The 18,754-nt window shown below is 38.2% G+C and overlaps 1 protein-coding gene across 1 annotated transcript in view; it reads right to left on the minus strand.

Moving 5' to 3' along the window:
- Positions 1-8,544, minus strand: part of LOC104524176 (arginine-glutamic acid dipeptide repeats protein-like) — a gene marked incomplete at its 3' end in the record, with an annotated part of 80,683 nt that extends 72,139 nt beyond the window's left edge. Inside the window, exon 1 of the mRNA XM_010167003.1 lies at positions 8,220-8,544. Coding sequence (XP_010165305.1) covers positions 8,220-8,544 — 325 coding nt within the window. The remainder of the gene's footprint in view (positions 1-8,219) is intronic.
- Between the last annotated feature and the right edge of the window lie 10,210 nt (positions 8,545-18,754).

The following is an 18,754-nucleotide window of genomic DNA, read 5'->3' on the forward strand; positions in this document are numbered from 1 at the left end:
TTCTCCACTGATATTTTACAAATGCCTACGTAGCCATCTGTCTCTCAAACCTGAGCTGGATGTGTTTCAATAGCTCTTCACAGATACTCATTTCTAAAGTGCTGTGGAAGATACAAAAGATGAGCAGCACCACAGACATACCACACTGCTGTATGACCTCACTTTTTAAAACATCCTTAGCCTTTTTTTCCTATTAAAAAAATCCTTAATGTGCAAATTACAGCACCCTTGAACAATGGCTACGGACAATTTCTCTGATACCTGAAATGCAAGCATTGATAATAAGCCTTAAGAAACCAACAGAAGAAGTTGTCACAGTTGAGATGAAATCAACTGAACAACCTCCACAATGCCTTCAAACAGTGGACAGAATTGGCCAATACACACAAAAACCTGAAGAGATTCAGGGATCGAGATTCTTTATCACTTTCTTCTCACACACTTGCCATTCATTTGTTTTTCCCAGGTTTTGGTAATGAGTCAATGGTGACCTGGGAAGGAATCCACAGCTCAGGGTTGGGCCCATGAAGCTGTACTTAATGTGAAAACTGGCATCTTTATGCAGCTCTGAGTTTAAGAAGTTCCTCTATCGGAACATGCATAATTATAACTCCATGCTCTAGTAGGCAAAACAAGCACATCGAGAGGACTTGGAAGAGAAAACTCTTCTATTCCCAAGCCCACCACAAACACCAAATGGTTGCTTAACTTCTCTTCCCTTAGCTACCCTTTTGATAATTAAAGTGCAACACACTACAATACCTCATCAAAATATGGATGGGCTTTATTTGTGTAGTCCTCAACTAGAAAAAAAAATTACAGCCGTTACTATTTCCCTAGCAATTGGCCCACCACTTCATCTTCCAGATCAGACAAATGAATAGAGAGCAACCCATTTTAGAAATCATTGGTGCAGCTCTGAACAGAAAGGCACATGTTCAGAAGGGGAAAGTTAAATACGTCACTTAGGTGAGGATGATTTTCACAGAATATTGTATTTCGCATACAGCAGTCTGTTCCTCAAAGCCTGCTGTGATGCAAATACAGACACTCTCACCAGGTATGCTTATGTGATATCCTCCCTATTGTCCACTAATCTGATATTCACCTACCTGTGAATACCTAGCAGCACTGAAAAAAGATCTGTATTAAAAAAATCAATACGTATTTTCTGAAAGAAAAAATATTTTCCTATTGTTTAAATTTTTAAATAGCTCTGAGATGCCTTTTATACAGAACAAATTAGTAGAGCAGCTGTAAAGCTGATCTTACAGCAGAGGCGTATTTACTTTGTTTCATCACTGGTATGTTACTTTTTTTCCCCTTCATTTTCAAGCATAATGATCATGCTACTATGCCAGTCAACTGCTTAAGTAAGAAATGCTCTTTTCACAAAGAAAAAAATGTTTTCCTCACTATTAAGAAGAGAGGAGTACAATCACTACAGTAAAGATAGAAGCATAAATTTTCAAGCCAAAAGAAAATAAATACATGTCTACATTTAGGTGTATTTCCTCCCTAAACAACAATACAAATGAAAGAGTCTTAAATCTATATTGGTTTTAATGTACATCTAGCCACTTCTTTTCCAATAGGGTTTATGATCCTTTTTTTGATTTAAATATCTTTACTGCTTTTGGTAAAAGCATCCATAACACATTTTGGACTTTGAAGAAAAATGAGACAGACAGATTCATTCCTCCTGCCAATGCTGAAACAAAGCAAAAATATTTCCATTTGTAGCTCAATTTACTTGAGATGCTTCTTTAGAACAACACATGCTCTGCTACTGGATACTGTTCATACAGAATTCTCTCTTTAGGACAAAAGGAAAACTAAATCAGTTGCCCAAAATTTATTATATTGGGGGGGAGGAATTTAAAAAAAAAAAAAAAAAAATCAATGATCAGCTAGAAGATATCCAGTTATAGATAAATACCTCACCAGTGTAGTCCATCAAGCAGCAGCATGAAAATGTAGATAACTTTTAAAGGACAGTTTATTTTCATAGATTCTCAAGCTATATTTAACCTCTTTCGTTTTCTATTCCACTTGGAAACACCAAAAAAAAAAAGCAGTCTCACTTTACTCACTGTGTTCACTCAGCCTGCTTACACATAGCACTGAGTGTCAAACCTGGAGACAAACATCTCCCTCACCTATGAGCTTCTCCTCCATCCCCTATGAATACCTGTACAAAGTATTTTCACAAAGCCTGTATTCCAAAATGGAAGTAGCAAAGGTTAGTCCCAGGTTCAAAATTCTGACAGATTAAATTTCATTCCCTCTCTCAATTTATCAGAAAAACCTCCAGATAAAAGTTATAGCAATGTTCTGGCATAAAGTAAACTGTTGTGCTTCGTGGGAAACCACAGCATCATTCCCAGTACAGAAGCTAAAATGAGCTTTTAGTTTACTCTGTACACAGGTGTTGCCACTATAATCGATCAAATATTCTGTTATCTAGTTGTCAATGAAAGACAGGGCCACTTCCAAAAAGAAGTAGTAAGAAAAAGGGCTGGTAAATTCATACACTAGTAGTTCAAACTATTTTAATTGAAATAAACTGAGGACAGGCCATGAACAATTACTGCAGCCAAACTCTACTTCCACTCCTTGAAAACCACTATTTCAAGGAATTCCTTCCCCTTAGTCCAATTTTCCACAGTTGCTTCCCACTCACTGTGTTTTTATTTCAGAATTTCCATTTGTTTAATGGCATAATGGCATGCTGCATTCCCCATGAAGCATTACTTTCTGCTTAGGTTAAAATCCTCCTACATTCATCCTCTGCAAAAACAATTCCCTAATGCAGCCTGCAAAACTGCTCTTATCTGTGTTGCAGTTACCTATGGTTACTGCAAATTTTCAACTAGAGCTGTTGTAGTCACAGTAAAAAAAAAAATATCAACAAGGTGTTCATGTGAAGTTTCACATTCAGCCTGTAACAGTTCCAAAAAACCACAGCTTTACAAGGTATTTTTAATTTTGCATCCCAAGCTTCAAGGAATATGTTCTGAAGTTCATTTAGTACACAGCATGTGTTTACAGAGTTCACATAATCCATGTAACTTCCAGTAATACTTCATTACAGCAGTCAATGGTAGTACATCTCCTTCTGCTAGTGACCTGTATTTTATGAGGGGACACAGAGGGATGACTCACAGAGAAAGTACTAACAATAATCTTATAAAGTCTTCTCTGAAGTTCTCCACTTGCACAATCCACCTTGTGAAAACAATATCACATTTAAGAGTAAATATGAACTCGGTAAATGCATCATCTTTTTTTTTCCTCCAGTTTGGCTTATGTTTTCTGCTTATGCTAACAGCATATGTACAGGAAATTAGTCACATGCAGCTAAGCAGCTGATGTATGTTGTCATGTAACCTTATTTTCTACACTTAATAATATTCACCTAACTCACTTGATCCTTAAAAACCACACTTGCCATAATATCTCAAATGCTGAGAATAAAAACTCATTACAACCACTGTTATAGCCAACAGTAGAGAACAGCAACACAAGTTTCAGCTGCATGTGGAAAACAGTTCTCTACAGGCTTCAATCAACTTCAAAGAAAATCCTTGTGTTATGCTTTTATATATTTGTAAATGCTTTTATGCATTTTGTTAACCCTCCTGACATCTTGTTGTATTTCTTCCTTCTGTCCAAGCATAAAATTAAAATTTTAAAACTTCCCAGAAAAGAATTAACTTTTTCCCCAACTTTTTAGCAGCCTAAAAAACACTTGCCAGAACTTCAAGGTTCGTGGAGGGGGGGAAGGAATTCATGTTCATATTATATGTATTTTTATATTTAATTCTGGCATGGCCACCTTTCTCAGCTGGTAAAGCTGTCAGAATAAATAGAACACAGCATCTAGAAGAATGGCAAACACATGGATCAATGTCAAACACAAGCCAATCACTGTCAGAGTGTGAGCCAAATTCCTGCATTTCAATTTCACCAACATTCAACCCAAATACCAATATAGTACTTAATAGCAAAGTAAATAGAGGGAGTAAGCACTTTTGTTTGGTTTTTGTTTAAATATATATATATATTTATAAAGCTGATGGAGGTTTCTAGATTAAAACAACCATTTCAGTAACATCCTCAGTTATAACAATGCAAAACATCTCAGCACACTTACAATAACAGGAACATTTAAGATAACCAGAAGAAATTTCAGTCCATCTAAATCTTAGATAAATATAATTCTGGTTCCACTGTGATTGGAACTCCAGTGACCACACTCCACAGGACAGACCGTGATGTCAGGCCTGCAGATTCATACAAAAGGTGACCCACCAGCTTCTGTTATTTTCTCACTGTGATAGTGCAATAGCCCAACACCTTCAGGCTTCACATCTGAGCCACTAAAGACTGCAAACTATTTCATAGCTTATGAAGCAATCCCTTTGAAAAACGGCCACATACACTATAGTCACAGAAGGTATCAAAGTGAAAAGTATGTAAGATCTCACTTTGATATATTTGGTGACAACTGAGCAGCAGTATTTCACAACAGTGCATCTGACCTGCAAATTCAGTCTCTCTCCTTCTCTGATGCGGGTCCAGACAATAGCTGATGGGGTTATGGTGCCTCCTGAGCAGCACTCGGGGACAGAAATCTAACAAAATTTTAAAGAGACATCAATCTATAAACCCAGAAAAATTACTACTCAAGTTATATGTTCCAGTAGCAATATCTCACTTTCATCCTAGTGACACTGATTTCCCACACCTTAAAAAAAAGGCAACTGAACCAAAAAGTCCAATAGCTGTCCCCAACAGTGATTGCCTAAAACATGTCAAATTGGCAAAAAAGATACATTCCTGGTTTTTTATACTAAGCCAGGTGTTCCAGGACCCACATAAAGCTAATTCTCCCCCTTCCCTGCACAAAATCAAACTGCACTTTCCATATCTAACACTCTGCACCTCTTCTTACAGCTCCACAGATCTTAAAACACCTCGAACAGAGGCTCTCATGGAAGCTATTCCAAAGCTATTTGCTAGAAAACTATGAAGTCCTCTAATGCACTAGGCTGGCTGCAGAAACATTTCACCTTGTGTTACCCTCATGTTGATTCCTCTTGCTGATGTGCTGTTTATATAGGTACTGATGTCACTGTAGAAACAGATCCTAATAAATCCTTTTAATTCCTGCAGATCCTTTTAAATATTTCCACGTAGGCAGAGCAAATAACGTTGTCCTCATCTCCAGGTGACATATCAAGTCATCCATTTTCCTAAGGCTCCAAATCAACTTAAGACTTTCATCCAGCAAAGTTCTTCCAGTCCAGCATTCAAGGTGCCACCAGGATGACATTACAGCAGTCTGCTAAGAAGCAACAATATCCTTGGTATTAAGTTCTGGGGCTTTAATATACTAATACCCCTTCCTGACGTGTTGAACAGATTAAGAGTGAAAGGGGACAGGGACCATATAGCTTTCTCCAGCATGAAAGGTATGCAAGAGTTCAGAGAACAACAAAGACAGGGCACTGAAAGTATCCACACACCCAGCTATTATTTTGATGCAGTTATCCCTGCCGTGTACTTGATCTGCAATCTTAACCCATTTGCTTCATGAGAGTAATTTACTGGGATATTGAAAAGAAAATCTCCATGTTCAAGGACAAGCTGAAGATACACAAGAAAAATACCTCCATACGTCAGGTCTCTGTAATACTTTAAGTATGTTGTTGCCCTCCAGAAGAGGGAGAGAAAAAAGGGTCCAAAGCAGGGTCTCTACAAAAGCAGATACACCACTCAGCAACATTTGGAGTAGCACAGCACTTGGAAAAACCTGGCCAGCTGTTCCAAAAGCACCTCAGCCACTGAAGTCCGGGCCCATCCACTGACAGCCGTTTGACTGACAGCACTTCAGTATGTTCTTCTATACAGAAAATCATACACAGAGACCAATTGTCTAACCCAAACAACACATGTACTTATATAAAGTCTGGTTTGCACAGCAGAGTATCAAAGTATTCAAATTCACTTACAGTCTGACAATCAAAAAACTGCAGAAAAAAACCCCCCATATTACAAAACAAGACCACCAGTTCTACAGCACACCCAATTAGGAGCCATGTGTTAACCATATTGCACGAGCATATCAGCTGTATGGGAAATCAACCCCTTCAAACCAGGCTGTATTTTGGTAAAAGTCAGTAGGATAGAAAGGCCTCAATCTGCACAAGAAATGGAAGGAAATTCAGCATTAAATAATCTAACTGAATCTAAAAGGAGAGGAAAAAAACAAACCAAAACAAACCTCAGTCAATGCAGCTCTCATACCAACATTACCTTATGGTAAGGAGGTCTATAAGTAAATCCAAATACACATTGTACAATAAAAATTCATTTGTCACCATGACAGTCATTTTGACAAAAGAAAGGTAAGAACTGTGCAAAAAAACCCAAACCAAACAAACAAAAAAATACATCCCAAAAAAAAAACCAACAGACTAGATTTGGAAAGAAATGGGCAGGAGGTTGCAGAAACTGAGAGGACAGAGGGGGAAATGGGCCAACAAGCTTTTAGGACAGGTCTGTGTGATTTCCAACCAAGTAGAGAAGATTAATTGCATAGTGTTGTCTAAGCTCTACTCAATAAATTTTAATACATGGTTTAAAGCTATGCATACATTCATTATAACTATGCAAATTAATAAGAACAGTAATTATATAGTAACAATGTAGTGTAATCTTTCATTTGAAAAAGTTCCAATTATCTTTATTATCTATTTATTTACAGTTTATTTGCTATTAGTCAAATATAACTGCTGAGCTCAGCACAGAAAAAAAAGTAATATGAAGTGTTGGATTAAGTACTGAACAGCAACGGGGTAAACAGAGAACGAGCTTTTAACCAAGGACTTCCCAGTAGAAAATGCAGATCTTTACCTTTAGCATTCACCATATCAGATATGAGCATTTAAGAAAAAGAATCAGAGGAATTGAAAGATTTCCTTTCCTTAAAGCCTAGAAGATGTAAGCTGAAGACAGCTATCCATTCTGCACACACCTTCCATTTTCATCTTTCTAATCCTTGCTGTGCAAGTCTCATTAATTTAAACTCTCTTAATCCCCTCTTAAATTTTATGTCATTTGTACCCCTAGCTACAAATACATCTCCCTATATGTAACCTGGCCATAAAACAGAGCCTAAGAGTCTCTTCTGAGATAGAGGCTAAAATTGCTTTAGAATATATTATGCACTGGAATGTGTATTCAAGATCACACTCCTGCTACATCAGAGGTACTCTGAGCACTGTACCTACTGGTTAAAGAGTGCCAGTACTTCTTCATCCTACCACAGGATAAAATTAAGATCACAAAGTGATTTTCCATCTTAATTTTAAGCAAAGCCTTTCTGCAATACAGCCAGCATATCACATTGTACTACTCGGCCCACGCAACAGATGTTCTTAACAGATTCCAAATTATTTTTCATCCTCTGACACTGAAAATAAGATTGCTACCAAAGCTGACACTTCTGCAGGCTCCCTATTGTTACTGCTCAAGCAACAAATATCACTCAGCTACAAGCCCTGACCAAGATAAAAGCATACAATTTCAAACCATTGAAAAAAATATCTGAAGCATTTCAATAGATAAGCTATTCTGACAAATGCTGGTAGATCCAAGCAAAACCAGACTCTACAATTCTCACACGGAATAAAAAGTATGGAATGCTACACCTCCAAAACCAGCAGAATTTCAACCCGTTTATATCTGCAGCTGATGCTGCTCCCACAAAGAAATGAGATTCACAGGGAAACCTGTCAGAAAGGTTGGAAAATATCTCTGTATGCCACCTAGACAAATCTCTACCTCAGATCAGGTCTCATTTCAAAGTTGGAGCAAAGTGCTCAGTGCTTTATGCAATTTAGTTTCAAAGTTCCCAGGAACAGAGATGACATACGATACACAGGTAATTAACGCAGCAGAACGACAAAAAGGGTGGCTCTTTTTCAATAAGGAGCTAAGTTCATTCCAACAAATCAGAAATTACGAGATGTAGTAAGAAACTTTTGCATGCATATCCATATTTGTCTCCGATGGAAATGTGGCAACCTGCCCCTAGCACAATTATCATTTCAATTAACAGATAACAGATTGTGCTGTCTGCTGCAGACATCTAACTGGTTGCTCTGGTGCACAATTACTTTCAAAGGAAACATAAGAGAAGAATTTCTTACCTCCAGGCCTGTATACAACATCATCCTCTGTGATAAAGGATGTTATTTCACCGTTGTCTGTTCTCTCATATCGTGACTTCTTCTTGGGTGGTTTCTTTTTGCTTTTCTTTGTGGACTCCTCTGTGGTGGCACTGTTGTTGTCATTGTCCTCATCTTCACTGTGGTCACTTTCTGCATAATTCTTGGCGCCTCCTTCCAACGTACAGCTCCGCCGAGGACGCGAGTTCTCACTCTCCCTCACCTTGTCTCTCTTGTCTCGCTCCTTATCCCGGTCTCTATCCCTGTCCTTCTCTTTGTCTTTGTCTTTTTCTTTGTCTGCTGTCATGATTCGCCACGTGCCTTCTTCTGTCCTCTCACGGCTGGGCCTCCGTGAAAGGTAGACAGTGAGCCTGGGCTTCAGTCTTCTGAATTTCTCACTCAAATCCAGGAAAAATTCAACCACTCCAACAACCCCAGCGTTTTAAAAAGGTTCTTGAAGGGGTGGGGGGAGAAAGAGGGGAAAAGCCCATGTTAATATTCAAAATTCTTTCAATAAAAATTAAAAACAAAGAAAACCCCACATCCTAAAGCAATCCAGTATGGAAACCACAAGACAGCAAAATACAAGGCAGTCTTTTGAAGCATTCATAAAAATGATAACATATGAAATGTCTGAACATGTTTGAAAGCTCTCTCCATCCTCAAAAAGATCTCACAACACCTTAAACAAATTCTTTTGTTCCCTACAGAAATATAACAGCTTCTTGGCTGGGAAGTGCTCACTGAGAACACACATCATTTTATACCTGAAGCTGAATAGGAAGTGTGCAAGTGAAACTAAAACATCTAGGAATGGACAAGTGCAAGAAAGGGAGAGTCTACAACTGTTTTTCCCCCCGTGAAGCAAATGAAAAAGTTTAGCAAATGGCTGTGTTGTTTTACATCTCAACACCACTAGCAACGGATGCCCTACAAAGCTGGTACAGAGTGAAGAATGCCATCTGCCACCTCCAGGGCAATCTGTTAGGAAGTCTTCTCCCTACTCTGCTTTACCAAAAATAGAGCTAACCTGTAATCCACAGATTACAGGAATGAATTAACTGAAACCCAACCAAACCACAGTGGTTACAAGCGCACTCTGACAAAAATCTGCTTTTCCTTGTATCAAAAATATGACCTTTCATGCTTGCTTCACCAATAACAGAACACAGAGATGGGTTTTAACGCTCATCACCTTCACACCCTTAGTCTCCTGTCGGGGAATAGGAAGGGAGCATTCATGAAAGAAGGGTATTTCAAGAAGGATGCATCCAACATACAAAGCTCAGTCACTTTTTTTCCCTGGTTCATGATAAAGCCTGAATCTACTCCCATCCAACTGGTAAGTTTTCAGGAAGCTATTATTTGGTGCAACTTTAAATTAGTCCACTGTGTGGAATGCTAGAGCATGGAAGTCAGAGACCTAAGAAGATTGAATGTTCATACATTAAGCATCTGAAACCACATTAAAGAAGGAAAAGAGACTATTTTGATTTTTAAGAAGTCAGCTGAGAAATCAGGCATCCTGTGTATTTGAAATTCCTTCACCCTTACATGGATCTCAGACTACAATATTCTTGTCCCTGATGACTACTACTTCCAGAAATGGAAACAGTCAAAGAGAGACAAATTGCTTTTGCTGATGTAATTCAGGCTGTGGCTTGAATCTCTCAGGCATTTCCTGAATGAACCTATCATCCAGGTAGGAAATGATTCTATTTTCTTTCCTCCTTATAGCAGCTGCCATCATTCAGATAACACACAAGGGGAATCCAACAAAACTCCAGTAGAGACAACTACAATGAACCTGTCAATTGCCAGAGAAATCACAGATAATAGTGATAGCTATGGTCTACAGGGACTTAATGAGAAATGCTTTCAGTTTCTAGAGGCTAGGAAATACCCCAGCTGCAAGCTTGAGGGTTTTTTTCTATTGTTGTTGATAAAAAAAAAAAAAAATTTCAGTTTCTAGAGGCTAGGAAATACCCCAGCAGCAAACTTGAGGGTTTTTTCTATTGTTGTTAATAAAAAAAATTCACTTTAGAGAGTAAATAATCTATTCATTTTGAAAGAAAACTAATTGCTTTTAAAACTTCCAAGTTATAAAAAAAAAAAAAAGCCATCAATCACCACCATAGCTCATTATTGGGGATGGGTGGCAAACAACAGAAAAAGCAGGCTTGAAACTTGGCCAGCTACAGGGCTTTTTTTTTTTTGAAGCCTCCAGATTAAAACCTTAGAAGGTGCCAACCACTCCACATTTCTAAGCACAAGAGAAAAAGGAATTTAAAGTTCCTGTCTAAAGGAAAAATAAACCAAAGCTGATTAGTAACTGACAGATAATTAATCCATATTAATTTTATCTGAGCAACCTGAAACATTGAGCTCCTCCTCATTTTCTTTAAGTCTCAAGGAACCAGAAGATGTGCACACAATTCTGAACAAGCAGCTACAATTTCAGTGCAAGCTGCTGCTTGACAAACTTTACTTTAAAAGTAAATTTCACGTGAACCATGTATGAACATTCAATCTTCTTAGGTCTCTTTCATGCTACAGCATTCCACACAGTGGACTAATTTCAAGTTGCACCAAATAACAGCTTCCTGAAAATTGAATATAATAACATTGAATAAACAAACACTATGTTCATAATGATTTACTCTGCTGTAAGGCTGTGCAAGAATTTCATATACCACAATTTGCTCGCTTAGTTTCTTCATCTTTGAAATTTCCAGCTACAAGTACAGCAAAATTGTCACCCTCCTCCTAGCTCCTGTTTCAGCAGAACCCATACAGAAGTAGTTTTCATAGCTAACATATTCATGAACAGTACAGGAAGCCTCTCCATCTAATCAGAGTCTCCATCTAGTTTGACGAGCACTAACGGCAAGTGATGAAATCTCATCGCAAGTGCTATTCAACTTTCTTACACAAACAGATCGTGTTTCCAAGACTATTTTACTAAAAGAAAACATTCCTTTTCAAAAATATTGCAGGATTAAACCATCATCATGAAACAATAACTACTTTTGCCTCTCGAAGAATAAAGCACTCACATAACCTTAAGAGTAGTTGCATCAGAGATAGTGGGGAAAAAAAAGGCCACAACAACAACAGCAACAAAAAAACCACAGAGGAAAGACACTGTTACATGACCTCAGCTGTACAACAGTAACACAAGACTATCACAAAAGCAAAGAAAAATTGTTTTATCAGCAACCACCTAATTAAGATTAAGCCATCATTACCATAGAGAAGTATCTGATAAATAATCTTTATTATTTAAGCTATGATCCAAACATATTTTAAAGGTTTCAAGATGTATTTTGCCTCTGCAGTAAAATACAATATTGCCCCTTGCTACCTCCCCACTTTTTATTTACTAACACCAGAAACAAAAATACAAATAGCAATTTATACAAAGCAGCACCCACTAAAATGTTTGGAAGTATCTCTTCAACCATAAGAGCAGAAAGTATCTTCCAACTGAAATATTACATCATCTACACTTAAGCATTTGCACTTCATTTCACACATTCTTACTTCACCCACCAACCCCACTGGAACAGAAAACTACCAAGTCCATATATCAAAGCTGTACTGCTGACTAATCACTCTTGACCAAAATATAAATACTCTGAAAACATACCTGCTGACTCAATAATATTCATCAGTTACAGATGTTGTAGTGGGTGAAGTACTTTTATCATTCTACCTGCAATTATGGATGACTATAGAACACAAAACTAACACCATCACAAAAATAACAAATATATTGCTAGCCGCCTTTTTGGTTCTCTGAAGTAAACTGGGATAATACATCATGTATATTGCCAAATACTGTAATCACACAGATGTTTAAATCTGGATTAGCACAGCAGAAACAAATACATTTGAAATCTTCAGTGTTTTTTGGCAAACTCTGTAGCTTGGGTTTCCAGTAATTTTACTCATTGGCAGCTCCTCATTCTCACTGTACCAAACAACTGCTGAAGCAGCTGCTTCTGTCATCATCCTACAGAAAAGAAATTCAGGTTGCAGCAGCACAGGTTGCAGAGCACTAACTGCCTTTGATACTGGTTTACTGCTTCTTCCATAGAGAATTTTTTAGAGATTAATCTCAGGAAACAAGTCATTAAAGCTAAAAGGGGAACGTTCACTTTACAATGGCTGAGTAGAAGAATAGCTTCCGCCCATTATTTGTGCAATGCAAGTTGAAAAACCTGAGGGAAAATATTACCTTCACTGCAATCACACTCTAAGATTTTTTTTGTTATTTTTTAACTAGAGCCTCAGGATATGTCCATTTATCCAAGTAAGTTTATTACATCCAGTATGGGCTAACTTCATACAAGTCCCAGTATGCCATCAGACATTAAAGCTCCTTGTTATCTTAAGGTGCCTAGGAGTCAAACATAAGTCAGAAATGCATTTGCAAAGCTACTAGATAGTCTTCTGTTCTCTGCTTTCTAGCAGAAAACAAAGACACTTACAGTTTTAAATCATAGCCAAATGCTCGCCCTCTTGTTAAAATGTTCATGAAGAAACAGAGGAAACTAGGACTTTGGTAGGAGACAGGACCCTTCATTTAGGAGTCTGGGGCAGACACGATGAAGGCAAGTTGGCAATAAGTGTCCCAAGTAAAGAGAATCTGAAAGCAGGTGCTTCACCAGGTCAGAACACAGCCCCGTACAGCAGCACTCTGCTGCTCAGTCTGATATCCCAAGCACATTCAGTGCTTGCAAACCCCGCTTTTTACACAGAAAGGGTGTTTAACAGGACACAACAGGATGGTACAAATTGTAACGATTTCTGACAAGTCTCAGGGATGACTCCTCTGTCCCCAGAAGCTCAAGTGAAACACTTCAGCAAAAATGAAGTTGAGGAAAAAGAAAAAAAAAGTACTGTGGTTACAGTCCCTGCATTCCTGAAATGATCTTTTGCACCTTTCTCCTATTTTACAGGAGACCTGAGAGCAGCATCACTGCAGAAAGGAACACAGAAAAGTCCCAGCCACCTTTCAGGACACAGGATAAACACACATCTTATTACTAGTCCTTTTCTCTAGTCAAATCCAAAAGTAGCCAGGTGTTAGATTTGACTCTGTCACTAAACCCTGCTCAGTTCCACTCCCAAAGACAAAGAGAACGAATGATGTTATCATGAATATTATCAGATCTGCCTATGCATTCTCAATGACAACCTAAACAAAAGTTACTGCCAAAGTATCTTACGAGAAATGAAGCAAGCACAATTTAACCTTTAAACTTCAGTTTTAAAAAGCAAAATGTGCAAGTTCATAATCATTATTTTCAACTGATCATTACCCCACATTCACCTGGTTGAAGCTTCTTTTCCAGCATTTTATATCTAGTTCAAATTAAAGTTTCATCATTTGTTCAGACACAAAAACCTTCACATCCTCCCACCCAAGTCAGGAAAGGAGGATACCACCTCTCCTACGAGAGATGAGTTATGGTCAAATCTGGGCACTGTGAGTTATTAAGATGGCCAAACTGCTGTTAGCCATTACACAGAGCTCTAGTTATTTGATCTCTATACCTGGAAATCATTATCACACCAAAAGGCATACATACCACCTCTTTGCACATTAAGTACTTAAACCTCTTAACTAGTATTACAGAGTCAGGTTTTAAAGATAATGTGAAAGCAAGTCCAGCAGAAATGCTATGAGACTGAAATGGAAAGGCATCTAAGTATGCAGGGTAACTAAAAATATGGAGAAGAGCTCCTTTTTCTTATTTAAGCCAGACAGATAAATCTTTTAACAAGATTTGTTTGGTCATGTGTTACCAGTCTTAATAAACACAACAGGACCATTCTTCTGTAAGCTTTTAGTCTCATACTGCAAGATAAAAAGGCACTGTTTTCAGCAAATGCCAGATTAAAGGAAGTATGTGCTGCAACTGCTAGAACTTCTACAGAGTTTTTCTAATTTTTATGTCAAAGAAGAATTTTAACTTGGTTTTAGTGCAAGGGATTAAATAATAAAAAAAAAAAAGCCCATAAAGATTTCCCCATAAGGTCTGAAGAACTGCTTTAAGAAAACCTTCAAGATCATTTGTGAAAAATAATCCTAATAAGACAATATTAGGAAAACAGAGTGCTAAACTGCAAGTATCAAAACACAGCACTGACATGGTAGTTCAAATACAGGCACACCTGATTCAAACACACTAAATAGCAGCTTCTGTACAGCTTACACTTCAAAAGATCCCACCTTCTATGCTAAAGCTCATTAACTGCATGGGCTCCACCTCCCTGGGGAGGCACACAGAAGTTTAACCTTTAAGTTTCAGAAAAGACTAAGAACATCTGTTACCAACTTTCTTCCACATTCTTTAGTTCAAATACAGGCACACCTGATTCAAACACACTAAATAGCAGCTTCTGTACAGCTTACACTTCAAAAGATCCCACCTTCTATGCTAAAGCTCATTAACTGCATGGGCTCCACCTCCCTGGGGAGGCACACAGAAGTTTAACCTTTAAGTTTCAGAAAAGACTAAGAACATCTGTTACCAACTTTCTTCCACATTCTTTCCCACAGATATTCAGTAGGAGGGAAAGGAAAATGAACACAGCTCCCGAAGGCAGCACAGAACTATCCTATCTGGCAGCACACAGCTTGTCAACACCAGAACTTCATAGACAATACTGGGCTTTCTACGTAAAGAATACTTTAGACTTGGTATTTCAATGGAACCCAAGATTTGTATCACATCCCACTAGACTATTCTACAACAGTGGATAGCTACCAAAAGAATTGAGATTCATACAGCCCTTACCACTGCTGCACTACCTGTTCTGCTGTGTTGAGTGTAATACGGGTTTAATATTGCTACTCCTGCACCTGAAAAAAACAAGAGTGACAGCTTGGCAGGGATGGAGTTGAGAAAAGGTTACATCAAATAAAAATGCTTCTGACACTGACTGCACAGTGACTTTTGTTTCTTTCTTGTCAGGGGTTTTTGGGATGCTGGGGGGGGGGATCACTTAATAGTTTCAGAAAACAATCTGGAAGTGGTTTCAAAAATTGTTAAGAAAGATCTGGTCATGAATGTGAACACAGCCATGTTAATTCAAGTCACGTTCTAATGCCAAATAGGAAAAGAAAATAAAACAAACTTATACAGCCTTGAACTAGAACTCTTCCCATCTGATGTTACTGAAATAAAAAGATAATGTTGATAGCTAACATCTAACAACCCCGTGCAGCAATACCTGTTGCAGCACTTGAGCATTTGTAAAGCTCTGAGATCTCAGAATGAAGAGAAGTAGGATGAGCCTTTTGTGACTTTAGGATTCATTCACTAAGTTTTCTGCAGGCTTTAGAGGATAATTGCCTTCTAAAGTTCTCATATATATATATACAGACACACAAACTTTTTTCCTATAACATTAATGCACTGGTCAGCAAAAAAGTTAACTTTCTTCCTCTGTTCTCATGCACCACATGAGTCTCCCCTGCAGATCGTGCCCATCTAGCTGGTCCCTTACCAGCTTTCCAGCTGAGTGGGTGTTGAAGGGGTCCTGCTGCCTGTTCTTGAATGCTCATGGGCTTAGTCTGTGACCCTTCTGGAAACAAGGTTGCTGAGAGTCTTTTAAAAAGCTCTTACGAGTCTCCCGAATGAATGATAAGTCTCTTATCAGTTGTCTTCCTTATCTCCTTCACTGGCATTTTGAGTTTATAACACAAATATAGCACTGGAACACTTTGGCCAGTAATGGTCATTATGAGTTACATATTTACAGTCCACAGCTCTTGCAAGCCCTCGAAGTGAATGCAATTAAAAGAGCATTTTGTTCACTTTGAACTCTCTACTGATCATCCCCAAATGGTTCAAGAAGCTAGTGTGCAGAGAAACAAACAGGCACTAACTTCAGCAGCATCTCTCACAGCTCAGAAGTAATTATCACCTGAATAAAGGCAGACAATTCAAGGTGTTTCTCATAACAGACGACCTTTTTTTTTTCTTCCCTGTTTACCCAACTTGACCTGAGAAAAGAAAAACAAGAGATCTCATATTTCTGAGCCATGCCTTACACCAGCTATGCTCAGATCTGTCAGGTTTTTAAATCACAGTCTGTGTAATGCTGCATATCAGCACTCTCCCACTGCACATTCCACCCTCACACTGATACGCTCCGACTTGGGATATTATGGCATCATTCTGAAATCCAGGTCGAGGGTCTGTTTGACAGACGAGCTATGCAGGATGACAGCTTAGATAAGATCGTAATTCCCTCTTCAACACAATGTTGATGCTACAAAACTTAAAGGAACAGGAGAAAAGAGTGGGAAGGAGATTCCTCCCAGAAGCAAAGCAAGATTTCACGAGGCAAAGAAAATTACTTCTGCATTTATCAACAGAAAATGACAGGCTATTCTGAATGTCTTCAGAGTTGTATTTTTCAGAGGAGGATTATGTTCCATTTCACTTTACTCAAACATGTTTCAAGTATCTTTAAATCTTTCCTCAGAAAGTAGACAGGTTTACCTGGCAATTGTGAGGGTTTTTAAAGATTGGAGTGGTAAGGATCTAAGAGAGGAAAGTGAGATTTCATTTTATTTGTGGTATTCTAATTGGCATAGGACAAGTAAAACAACTATCTACCTGCAAGAGGTCATAAATTCAGTAAGAACTAAGAACAAAATTTTACAGGACCGTCAGCCTTGAGGACAGAGTAGACTGAAAGACCAGGGATAATATTTGGGGTGAACCCATCAGCTCCCATCCCCCCTGAAAATGGTCGGGCAATTTATGTACCATACTCACAATAGTGATCTGAGAAAAGCTTCCCGAGACCTGCTTTAGATAGTTTTACACACATAAAAGTAATGCAATTCCAAGTAAGCCACAATTTCTCCCCACATTAACTCAAGAGCAGCAACGTGAAATCAATACTCATAGAAAGTTTCTGCACTCCCACTAAGATTTCCCAATCTTAACAGATAAATTAGATGGACTTTCTATTCTCTCTACTACTGTTTGGTGAGGGATCTAAAAAACAGCAGGGACACTGGAGCTGTCTGCACACTCATTCTGCTATGAGGCTGTTAGCTCGGTCGCCAGCTGAAGAGTTCAGCCCTCATTTACCATGCTGGGATACATAAAACACTGAGGACAGCCCCTCCAAAGTCCTATGTCCTTTTCACCTCTCACACATACCAAGAAGCTTAAGGGCTGAGCAGCCAGGTGGCCACTTAACCAGAGAGCAACCAAGACACAGTACAAAAATTCAGATCCCAGCCCACCATTATCGATCCACTCTATGAAAACATGATGCTTAGAACTCCTCCAGTCATTTTAAATGTGCTTTAATGGCCTCTATAGCCATAACATATGGGAACAAACAGTGATCCACAGAGTAAATATGAAGTTAGATATTCACTACTTTTTCTCTAAAGTCATTCAGGCTAATGTAAATAATTACTACAATACGGGTCTGAGTAATGTAAAGTAGTCATCCCATAATGCCATTAAAAATAGTACTTTTTAAAATGTCTGTATAATACAACATAGCTCCCTCTCTTTAAAAGGCTGTTAGGGGAGAAAAGGCCCAGGGGATCTGTAAAGAGACACTATTGTGACAAGAACTATTGTCTAGGGAATTTAATGTCATTTGGATCCAAGAAAACATCTGCATTATAAGGTTGCTTAACAACATTTAAAACAGAAAAGAGTTAAACAAGAATGTGTTATGACATACAGCAGATTATTTTGAACAGATTATACTTTTATCAGCCACAACTACTTTGTTTTCCTTCCATATCAAGCCAGAACTGGATTTCCAGGATAACTATTCAGCCAAAACACTGATAAGAGACAAAAAAGTGAGATTAAGGTGGAGAACTTAAAAACAAAGGCAGTGGCAACCATTCCACCATCACAGACTAGCCATGGGACCATCCGTACACCAACAAATAAATTACACTCTCTCTTTACTACTACATCAAGTAGTGTAAAAATAAATAAATAAATAAATCATTTGCTGACAGAGGTTTCAGAGACAGATGTCAGACTTTCAGAAGCAAAAATGGTAAACCTTGAAAGCTTGCATATGGATTTCTTGACAGGCAAGTCTGTGGCAAAAAAAAATAATCTGAAGTATGTTTACTAAAATAGGTAAAATATAAACATTCCCAAATGCTGTAAATTCAGACCAGGGAAACACCAACACATAAATCAAAGCATAAAATGTTCATTTGTGTGAGTTTATTAGTACGAGACCATTGCTGTTTTGCAGTCAACTGCAAATGTAACTACGTCTACAACTCTACCCATTTACAACTAATTTCAACCTGCATTTTAAATTTTATTTTGGTACCTACATCTCTGCAACACGTCTACAAATAGCTACCCAACTGTCACTCCCTATACGTATATAGCTACACCCTTCTCCACCACATGATTCATTTTCAAATGGCTGATCACCCAGCTGCCCTCTCACAATCCTTTCATCTTCTAGAAAGCCCCCAAAATATCTTCCTT

The sequence above is a fragment of the Antrostomus carolinensis genome, unplaced genomic scaffold (genome assembly GCF_000700745.2).
Source record: "Antrostomus carolinensis isolate BGI_N321 unplaced genomic scaffold, ASM70074v2 scaffold8020, whole genome shotgun sequence".
Classification (NCBI taxonomy): Eukaryota; Metazoa; Chordata; class Aves; order Caprimulgiformes; family Caprimulgidae; genus Antrostomus; species Antrostomus carolinensis.